The 11,127-nt window shown below is 34.0% G+C and overlaps 2 protein-coding genes across 5 annotated transcripts; both read left to right on the plus strand.

Moving 5' to 3' along the window:
- Positions 1-498: 498 nt before the first annotated feature.
- Positions 499-6,280, plus strand: LOC107959375 (histidine-containing phosphotransfer protein 1). Of its 3 annotated transcripts, XM_041113150.1 has the most exons (8): positions 504-715; positions 1,018-1,109; positions 2,435-2,618; positions 3,902-4,032; positions 4,116-4,184; positions 4,941-5,012; positions 5,309-5,381; positions 5,905-6,280. In XM_041113150.1, the coding sequence occupies exons 4-8, from the start codon at positions 3,944-3,946 to the stop codon at positions 5,947-5,949; spliced, it is 348 nt and encodes a 115-aa protein (XP_040969084.1). In that variant the 5' UTR covers positions 504-715; positions 1,018-1,109; positions 2,435-2,618; positions 3,902-3,943; the 3' UTR covers positions 5,950-6,280. The 3 variants fall into 3 exon arrangements, 2 of the variants coding, with proteins under 2 accessions (XP_040969085.1, XP_040969084.1); XM_041113151.1 differs by lacking the exon at positions 2,435-2,618 and having other exon boundaries at positions 499-715; XR_005927020.1 differs by lacking the exon at positions 5,905-6,280 and having other exon boundaries at positions 3,902-4,735.
- A 546-nt stretch (positions 6,281-6,826) lies between these two features.
- Positions 6,827-10,694, plus strand: LOC107959377 (flagellar radial spoke protein 5). 2 transcript variants are annotated; one of them, XM_016895423.2, is made up of 9 exons: positions 6,827-7,327; positions 8,171-8,255; positions 8,470-8,586; positions 9,113-9,177; positions 9,268-9,356; positions 9,461-9,540; positions 9,818-9,929; positions 10,166-10,285; positions 10,368-10,694. In XM_016895423.2, the coding sequence occupies exons 1-9, from the start codon at positions 6,994-6,996 to the stop codon at positions 10,551-10,553; spliced, it is 1,188 nt and encodes a 395-aa protein (XP_016750912.2). In that variant the 5' UTR covers positions 6,827-6,993; the 3' UTR covers positions 10,554-10,694. The 2 variants fall into 2 exon arrangements, with proteins under 2 accessions (XP_016750912.2, XP_016750913.2); XM_016895424.2 differs by lacking the exon at positions 6,827-7,327 and adding an exon at positions 7,492-7,828.
- Positions 10,695-11,127: the final 433 nt, after the last annotated feature.

Here is an 11,127-nt window from a genome sequence, read left to right on the forward strand (position 1 = left end):
TGAGAGCTTTAAAGTCGACCACCTAAGATGCTTATGCAATGGAATAAACCTAGGAAATGATAGTAGAATAGAGAATATTATTTATGCAAAGTTAAGGGCGTGTTTGGTTGTAGAAACAATTTTATTTTTATCTTTTTATTTGTATTAAAAACACAAGGCAATATCATTATAGTTTATTTTCTAATTTTCCGTGTTTGAAAATTTTGAAATTTAAACTTACTCTTAAATTAAACAAACATTTCACAACAGTTTTATGTCAGCTTTAAATTTACTATAAATCCTATGGAATAAATAGGTTGTGAATTACTGAATCCTGCTTTCCCATTTTTGAGAAACCAGAACTTGATCAAACTTTATGGAGCCCGGCTCATCTTAATCGGGCTTCAAGGAAATTGGGCCGTTCTTTACATTCCAGTTAGCATTTTTTTCGTTATCTTTTTAACATTAAGCCTTCTCATTCTTTCATGTTAAAACCCACCAAGATTGACCAAGATTATGAAAGCCCCTTTTGTCCTTTAGCCAGTTTTGGCTGCAATAACTAATGTAGTTTTCACCAAAAATTTTCTTTGCTCTTTAAACAAAAACCTTTCCAAAGCTAAGAAAAAAACAGTTAAAATTTATAAACCCTTCCATGCAAGAAACAATTATTGACAATGGCATTGAGTATCCTGAAAGTCCTGCTTTCTGGGTGTTGATTCAGTTCATGCATGACGAGGTAACCCATTTTCCTTTTCTAATATACTTTTTAGCTGTTTTAATGCAATTTGGGTTTTGTATTTTTCATTGTTTATCTCTGTTGTTTGATTGCAACTTAATTGCTAATACTTTATGGATTGTGAAAATCATCATAAAGTTTTGAACGAATTGATGAACTGCTTGCTTTTTTTTAAATCTTTTCCCGGATGTGATAGCTATATGAATGTGAAATTGCTCATAGTTGTTGACGTGTTAAATTACTCTTCTTTCAAACAAAATGCTAACAATTTAGTGATACAATTTCGTCTCTTGATATTTCAGGGAAAATTTTTATCACCAATTCTGTCAGCTGGAAACCATGAAGGGCCCAGTTAGGCCTATTTATATTGTTGGAGCATCGGCATTAATCTCAGGTTTGGAAATAGGGTTTGTAATATATGATATGTTAATGCATGCCAGGTTTCTTGATGGGAATGTTTCTTTTTATCTTGTGAGTGGTCACCCTGATGACTTCTCTAGATCTATGTTTACCCTAACATAGGTGAATGCCAAATACGAGTATGCATATGGTATATGATGAATCTTCTTCCTTAAAGTAGCAAATCATACTAAGCCCCATAAAGTTTACACTCATTTATCTAGAATTTTAAGCTTTGGACAATGAAGTGGGCAATGAATTCTATGTTTTATGATCACTAGCAATGTTTCTAAGTTGTAAGAGCTATTTGTTGCAACTAAAAAGTAAGGAGTATATCGTTTCTAAATTTTATCAATATGAATATGTCAATTATAGATCCTTTGAGTTGGCATTGTGAGCTGTTTCAAAAAATCACTGCTTGAAATCCTAAATTCCGGGGTTTATTTCAACAAAACTTTGGAAGGTTCATACTAAACATGAAGGAGGAACATTTTAGTAGGGTAGAGCTATCTCTCGTTTAGGGGAGCTTTGTTTCTTTGTCATCAGGAAGGAAGGAAAATGTAACAATTTGCCATAACCACCTAGTTTTCTGCTTACCATTAACCGTTGTTAATTCCATATTGATACTAGTGGTCAAGCTTGTTGAGTGCTTTTGAAGTTATGCAATATATTCGAAAGGGGTTATGATCTCAAAGCTACTTTTCATGCGGAGTAGCTGTCTTTCTGCTCATTAACATTCTGATCTTTCACTATTGAATCGTTTCTTTTGAGCACTCTTGTCCAGGTGTTTTGTTAAAGAGGCTGAAGTATTTCAAAAGCTTTTAGCTTTCTAGCTTCATTTACAAAAAAAAAAAAAAAATCCGCTGTGGATTTCTGTAGTAAACCATAAACATTAGGAAATTGGATTTGTTTTTACATGCAAAACTGAAAGACCTTTAATACTAAAGTTCAAAGAGTATTAAGTTTGAAAAAGTAATATGGAATTCAATAACTTAAATTCTTAAGTTTCTCTTCCCAAAAAAACCCCTTAAATTTCAAAAAATGGTGTCTCAGGGACAAAAAAAAAAGCCCATCTCCATATAGAAATTCAAATAAACAAAGAAAAGTGGATATTAACATCTTTATAGAAACTGATGTCACCTCCATCTACTTCTGTGTAATAAAAGTTAAAATATACGAGATGCATGCCTACATCTTAAATAGAAAAACATGAATGTTAATAATTTGTATTTCCACTTAAGTGTTTTCAAGTTACTAGTTTTCAGCATGTTATACCAACTAATGATAATATTTCTTCGTGTTTTTCTGCTCATGATGTAGGACTGCATGATATATATCAGCCTGGTGTATTTGATCTCCTAGGGAAGGTCTTAGGACTGAATTCGATGTTATCTAGGTTAAGCAGAGTATTTTGCTAGCCCCTTCATCAATCTTGTTGAAACTCTAGCTGCGCTGAGATTAATTCTTCAACCCATTCCAAGGAACTAGCTGATCATATACTAGCGTAAGTTGGCTTTGAACCAAATTTAGCTTCTGTTGGTTCATTGAGAGTTGTGGGATAGGCTCCTGGGTGAACTTGAACTGCTTTTGATCAATGAGATGTTTAACGAAGAATCTGAGTAATACTATTTTGTCTATTGCAGCTACAATAAATAAGACAACTGTATATGGACTGTTACATTATGATTAGAATAATGGGGCCCAGTTGACAGTTTAAATATTTCTTCAATTTGAACATGTGGCATGGACATGCTGTATCACCTTATGTGTCAATAAGGTGTAAAGTGGACCCCCAATGCCTGTCAACTTGCCAAGCAGGATTAGATTGGGAGTGCTTTATAAATTGATAAATTTTGGAAGTTCAATGGCAAAAAAATTTACTGTGTTTAATTGCGTCATGGTTAGAACCATTATCTTTTGGTTAAATATCATATATTGAGTTGCATATAATCAGTTATGAGTTGGAATTTAGATCCTTCATCGTTTTCAGGATGTGTTTGGAGTCCTTGGTTTGTTTTTCTTAATGTGTTGTGTGATCTCCAGGAAAAGGCTTTGCTCTTGATTTATCAGTTACAAATGATCACAAGCTAACCCCACATTTCAAAGTTATCCAAAGACCTTTTGATTGACAACAGTTCAGGTGTTTTCTCACTAAACCAGACAAGATGTAATAAGTGCCATAAACTCTCAATGCAAGAGGACAAAGAGAATTTCTTGACATTTGTCATTAGGTGTTGTAGGTGTTATCAATGAAACGCTGTGCTAAACTCTAGTTTTCTGACAACACATTTTGTTTGCAACACATTTTGCCTGTTAAATTGTCACTTAAAGGGGGTGCATCTCATGCAAAGACCTTTTCTTCTCACCTTGGATAGAATATTTCCTCCATTTTCAGTTGTGTTCATTTAAATAGCATCAGAAATGGCTTTGTCTATTGTCAAAGGACTGCTTGAACAATACGTGCAATCACTGTTCAATGAGGTTCTTGGTTTCTCTTCCCTTTTTAAATTTTTTTTAGTATCTTTGGTGCCATGAGTGTCCTTTGGATTTAATTTGCTATCTATGCATGGGGCTTTTGGTTAATTTTCCATTTGACCTTGAATCAGATGTCTAAGCATTGTAGGTAAAATTTTGGGGATTATATTAAAAAAATTTGAATTCTTTTATATATTTTTATCCTGTTTGGATTATAGCTTCTATTGTAGACATGCAATTGCTCAAGTATTTATGGCATTTTTGCATTAACTTACTATTGAATCTGTGTGGTTTTATGGTTTTTCTTCACAGGGAATTATAAATGAACAGTTTTCTCGTATTCAACATTTGAAAATGGTTGGAAGAACTGAACATTTTGTCCAGTTGATCAATTCGTACTGCCTCGACGTGGAAAGCATCTTAGCACAACTTGCAAGCTCCTTGTATTTTTGTTACTAAATTGTTTGAACTCAAGAAATTAATTTTCTTTTATTTGGATTATCTTAATGGGGCTACATATTTGCAGTGATCTCCCTGAAGTGGATTTTTCTAAGTTGGCTGCTCTTGCTGCAGAAGTAACAGAGAGAAGCTCCCGGTACTGTTGACCTTAATTTGAATCCTGGTTTAGCTCATCTTATAGGATGTTTGCCAGATGAAGAATATTGATTGAAATTTTTGTCTGATGGTGTTTTTCTTTTAAGAGAAAATTGTAGTAGTAAATTATTTCTTCATTGTATGCTTAAAGTATTAAAACTAATGTTGAACGTGGAATAATGTGTTCCTTGATTAAGAAAAGAGTGCATGTATTTATAGGTGAGGCATGTGTTTTAGGTCTGCAGCGAAGATGGGAGGTATTGCAAAATGCACAACTAACACATTAGTAGAATCACTGCCTATCTGTCCCTTTTGATCTAAAATCATTGCAGATGCAGTGTAAAATGAACAAAAGATGTGGAGCATCTCCGCTGAAATAGGATGCTGATTAAATAGAAGCATCCATATATGCCAAAAATAAAATTCAAAAGGCGACAAACAAGTATGTATAGCTAGAATGCGTTTTCTTACGATCATTAGATTTTGCAGTTGGAAGACCTGTTGGCAGAGAGAGAAACAGGAAAATAATTAAAAGATTGAACGTTTGATCTTGTAAGGATTTGTGATGCTTCATTTTATGCAGCTTTAGCATTTTTTAAGAAAAACATTTATGTCCAAAGTAATATTTACTTTGTCTTGTTTAAATTGAAAGTTAAGGTATGATATTTTTATGTAGTTTAGTTTTAATTTATGCAATCATATTTACGGATTACTGAGTGGATAATATCCCTTGCCCCCACCAAATGCATTTAAACAGTATTGGTGCTGAGCACGTGAGACTCGCATGTGTGGATCTAATGCGGGCCTGTGAGCAGATGCAGAAACAGAAGTATGAAACTTTCTTGAATGCACTTTTTTCACTGATCTTTTTATCTACATGTGCTGCCACGTGAGAAAATGTTGACATGTGTATTCATCAACGCTGCACTATTATCATGCTTTTACTTTTATGGCATAGCTAATCTTTTCATTGAAATAGGTGTTTGTGGTGTTTGATTTTATTTATCCCACATGCATTTATCTGGTCGAGGTCATTCAGTCCTTATGCTGTATAATCTGCTTATGTTTTAAGGAATTTTCTATTTAAGCATGTGCCATGTGTTTCTATAAATATCCGTATTACAGATTCCTCCTGGCCTTGGACTGGACAAAGACTGAGTTCACTCAAACCCAGAACAAGTTGCAGGTCCTTGTCCAGGTATAAACTCAACTTCAATTCATATGACAATTGCATTATATGAAATTTTTATAATGAAAATAAACCACACAGAGAGAGTAAGTTCAGATCCAATCAAGCTGGTTACCATTTTAGGCCTTGCATTAGTTTGTGATCACTTCGGTCATTTTTGGTAATGCCTTTCTGGTTTTGTTTTCTGAACCGTCATGTCCTGAGGTCCCAGGCGAGAAGAGTTTAATCTCTTTATGACAGACCATACGTCATAAATCAGGTTAAGTGTTTAGACGTAGTTATCCACAATGAGTAATGTTGAGCGTATCGATCATTAGAAGCTAACCTTAATTAGTATGAAGAGTTTGCATTTATGGAAATTTATTACTTAGCGCATTGATATCTTATTGTCTTGAATTTGAACTTCATTGAGCATAAATTATGAGGTTATTACATGATACACTTTGCATATGAGATCGATAACAGTAATAATAATTGTGTAGTCGTGGTTTGAGGTTGTTAATTATTATTGCCTCGGCTGCATTGAATGCAGATGGAGCGGAGGATCATGAGACTGGAAGCAAAACAAAAAATTTAGTGGATGGTGCTTGCTGCATATGGAGTAGTATACTTGTAATGAGGCAGCCTATAGAAATTTCGAACTGACCTTGGTGGTTTCGTTGGGAAAGTTTGGGAAAGACAATGTAATAGCAATCGTAATATAAATGTTAGCAGGAAACTTGAGGCAGTAGTTTGGAAAGAGAACATTTTTCACAGAGTAGTTAGTCTCATATTGCTCTGCTCATCTTGTGATGGTTCCATCCACAACACAGATGAGAAACAGAACCTACCAACAACTCATGCTATTACTTATGTTTCTCTTCCACTGCCACTCACTGCCCTTATAAATGGATTGTCCCTTAATTCCATTCCATCAAGACTCCGGCTTTCCCCTCGATCAAATTAAGTGTTTTCTAATTCGAGCTGGATGGATAATTTTTTAAATAATTAACAATATTTTTATTTAATTATAAATAAAAATTAATAAAAAAATAATGTTTACTTTTTTTTTTAATTTTTTATGAATAGTACTTCAAATTATATATCATTATTATGTTTGAGATAATAAAAGTTTTAACATTAACTAAAAATTTTATCACAAACACGTATAAGCGTAGAAATCACAAATTTATTATTAATATATATAATCGATGGAAGTAATAAAATATGTATAATAAAATTAAAATGTGTAAAAAATATTAAAATAATGAAAGTAATAGAATATGTATAATAAAATTAAAATGTGTAAAAAATATTAAAATAAAGTCAGCTGAATGGTGAATTACAAATTTTATTAATTTAGTCAATTTAAGTTATATGTATATTTAAAAAACTAAAAATATAAATTATTTTAATTATGAAAAAGTAATTTCATAATTTTTTTTGAGTTGATGTTATTAAGTTAAATCAAAATGTTAACAAAATGTTTTATAAAGGTCATAATTTGCTTTTCTTTTTCAGTGTGCATATTTCTAGAATTCTAATTAATATTAAAATAATATAAAATTGTATTCGTAAATTCATTTTTAAGGTATGTTGGAATTTTGAGTTTGGACACGCATTATTTTTGGTTTTACGGGAAATGGCCTCATCCACTGTCTTCACCGGTGTCAGCCTCTTCAAGTCCAAAAACTCCACTAAACTCATCACTTCAACTCGGTTCTCCGACTCCAAGCAACAACTCAGCCTCAACTCAGTGAAATGTTGCTCAAAAACAACCGCCGCAACAACGGAGGAGGCGACTGGTCGTCTAGTCACGGTGAAGAACGGGAACGATTCGCTCGAAATATGTCGAGTCCTTAACGGCATGTGGCAGACCAGTGGAGGTTGGGGCAGAATCGACCGAGACGCCGCCGTTGAAGCCATGCTTCGCTACGCTGACGCCGGTCTCTCCACCTTCGACATGGCCGACCACTGTACGTTCAATTTTTTCCGTAGACGTGGCATTATTTAATCGGTTTGTTTTATTAATTTTCCTGACCACACAACCAAGATAGCTTCCTTAAATCCACGTGTCACGTTCTTTCATTTGCCACGTTCCTATGCCTCATGTTTTATATTTTTGGCATACGAATATGGCACTATTGGATGCTTTTTTAGGTGAAAAACAATTTGAATGGCAGAATTCTTACAGAGTTCTTTAAGCAACTTTACATTGAATTCGGTTAAATGGGAAGCAAAAACTGGGTGTAGTCCAATAAGAAAGTTGACCCCAAACCAAATTCAATGTGTCATTACTGAAGATAAAAGAAGAAGCATAGTTAAGAATGGAACTGACTCATTGGAAATATGTAGAGTTGTAAATGGTATGTGGCAAACAAGTGGGGGATGGGGTAGAATTGATCGAGACAATGCTGTTGATGCTATGCTTCGATATGCTGATGCTGGACTTACCACTTTTGATATGGCCGATATATGTAATCCCCTTATTGCTTTTTTACTTTTTTGTAAATGAATGTCCTACTTTGAAATATGTAGTATGTGCGCCAGTGTTTGCATATGTTTGTTGGGCGCATTTGTTGCATCTGTTTTGGTTAAGTAGAAAGTTTATAAAGTGGAAATGATTGTTTGAGAAATTAGGATACCCAAGTTTTTAATGGTAAAGATCTTTGCATGAGTCTAGACAAGTTTAGTTGATTGTGGACTTTCTTCTTTTAAGTATTTGAAGCATATAAAAGGTCTATATGTGAATTTTCAGTAAGTTGAATTTCTTACAGTGTTACGATTTCTTTTGTTGTTAAGCTTCTATGGTTTCGCAGACGGGCCTGCAGAAGATCTTTATGGCATCTTTATCAATAGAGTTCGTCGGGAGCGTCCACCAGAGTACTTGGAAAAAGTCAGAGGGTGAGTCGTAGCCATATCCATAAGCAGCATAATGTTTATGTTCTGCTAGATTTGGGTTAATAAAAGCTTTCTTGGGCACTAAACTAGTTTACTCTGTGCTATTCTACTTTGTAGGCTACTTAATTTTGTTGGGTTAATAAAAGCTTGTGGACCAAAATAGTTTGGGAAGATTAATTTTGTTGGTTTTCCTTACCCTGTTGCATTATTCATGCAGTCTCACTAAATGGGTACCTCCACCAGTAAAGATGACAAGTGGCTATGTCAGGGAGAACATTGATGTCTCACGCAAGAGGATGGATGTGCCTTCATTGGATATGCTTCAGTTTCACTGGTACTATTAAGTATCTGTCACACTTTCTTTCCACTTAGAGTAATTTGCTGCGGAAATTTAAAACCTCCCTTCAAAACTTGATAGGATGATGCAAGCTTGATTTTTAATTTCACAGAGAACCATATTTCCTTAAGGGGATAGGGAGTTAGAAGCTTCAAAGTCTCTGTTTGATTTTATATTGTTTGTTCTGATTAGTAATGGCATTAGGTAAAAGCTCGCATTATTTGTTACAGAATATATTATTGACTTCAGCATTGTTGTCTATTAAGGTAGACAGAATTGGGTGAAAGTATTTGCTCAATTTACTTTCTTACTGTATCAAATATAAACCTTTTTATAGACTATGTATTGCATTCTAGTGATATTTGCTTCATCTATCATTCAATTCTTAATTATAATGAAGTTTCAACATCAGCAATCCTGTATTGATTCTGGAGAATTTTCATATTTGTTTGATAAGGGAACTTGACTTGTTAATTTCCTTCCTACTGAGTACCGAATGTTTCTTTGTATCTATTTGAAACAGGTGGGATTATTCAAATCCTGGCTACCTTGATGCTCTAAAAAACCTTACTGATCTGAAAGAGGAAGGTTAGAATTCATTCTCTGCTATTCTAGTTTTAATTTTGAGTAGCCTGCAATTCTCGATTTAATCAAACTACTACTCTGATCAATGTGCAGGTAAAATTAAAACTGTTGCTTTGACAAATTTTGATACGGAAAGGCTGCAAATAATACTAGAGAATGGAATTCCTGTTGTTAGTAATCAGGTATATATATTTTCGACAAGTAATTAGGTATTTGTTTTATTGCTTTCCTTGGTAATTTATATTTTCTGTGGCATTGCTGATAATATATATGGTGGTTCCATCAGGTGCAACATTCAATTGTTGACATGCGCCCCCAGCAGAAAATGACAGAGCTCTGTCTGCTTACAGGAGTCAAACTGATAACGTTTGTCTCTCTCTCTCTCTCTATATATATATCCCCTACCCCACACAGACATCTTGTCTGCCTTTAACTTGGGCGTTGCAGATATAGAACCAGCTAACCAGGATAAATCTTCCAATGACAAGTAGTGAATTTGAAGCCAAATGTGTATACTCAATCAATACGGCATTCTTAGATAATGGCCTAATTTCTTGCTTACACTGATTTTATGTTTATTGATCTCTATTAGATGACTAGGCAATGCTCTACCTTAGTAGTTTGATGGGAATTTCAAATGCAGGTATGGAACGGTAATGGGCGGTCTATTATCTGAGAAGTTCCTTGACACAAACTTGACCATTCCCTTTGCTGGCCCTCCGTTAAATACTCCCTCTCTGCAGAAGTACAAAAGGGTACTAACTTTTTCCTTTTTCGCATATTTTTAAGAAAGCATTTGATTAAGTTTGTCTTCTACATGTCATTTCTCGTCAAAATTTCATCTTCTATGTAACCAGTTTGCAATTGTTAAAAACACATCGACTCCATTGATAAACATGTATTAGTACTAATATGTCTTTTTAGAGTGAATATATTATATACCCTTTTACCTTTTGCTGGTGGTATTTTAACGTCAATATGGATGTGGCAGATGGTTGATGCTTGGGGAGGATGGAGTTTATTCCAAACTTTGCTTAAGACTCTAAAAACAGTAGCATCTAAGCATGGAGTCACAATCCCAACTGTTGCTGTTAAATACATACTAGATCAGGTAATTTACATGCAAGGGTTTATTTTTGGTTGGGGTTAGTTTGATGCATTGAAATATGAGAAACTTTCTGTTTGACTTACAGACAGCAGTAGCAGGATCGATGGTAGGTGTTAGACTTGGTTTGTCAGAACATATCCAAGACACAAATGCCATATTTTCACTTGTTCTGGATGAGGAGGATGTGAACAGCATACAAGAAGTTACGCAAAGAGGGAAAGATCTGCTTAGAGTGATTGGGGATTGCGGAGATGAGTACCGGCGTGCATGAGAATCACTGCTGCCGTTGTGTCTTTTAGACCAAAATTTATGTCATGTTCGTGATGTTATTTTTCCTGTCTAAGATGTTATATATTTTATATAAATTGTGACATTTTATGTGTTATATAAAATTTTGATGTTTCCATGTAAATTCATTTTGTGTTTTTTTTTTCTTTCCAAATCATGTTCTGGTCATCAGTAAATGATTAGGGTTTCCAGGGTCCCATTCAGATATAATCAAGCAGATATTCAAATATTAACAGAGTAAAGATCATCAACTTTTTACTGCAGTGTTTAGCAGCTAGCGTACATCCCCGTCATTTTATGCATGAAACCTCAATGTATAATTTATCTTAATTCGATAAATTGAGAACAAATATGTTATTACTTGGTAAGCATATCACACATACTACACAGTAAAACACATTAAATGAAGTGTACTCTACTAATTCGTTTATATTAGAGTATAAATAAATTATACATATTTTTCATTGTTCTTTATGCAAATCATTTGTTTAATCCATCAAAATGTATTTCATATTTTAGTATCTTGATCGACAATGATACAAATACCAATACGAAAC

This window comes from Gossypium hirsutum, chromosome A05 (genome assembly GCF_007990345.1).
Source record: "Gossypium hirsutum isolate 1008001.06 chromosome A05, Gossypium_hirsutum_v2.1, whole genome shotgun sequence".
Classification (NCBI taxonomy): domain Eukaryota; kingdom Viridiplantae; phylum Streptophyta; class Magnoliopsida; order Malvales; family Malvaceae; genus Gossypium; species Gossypium hirsutum.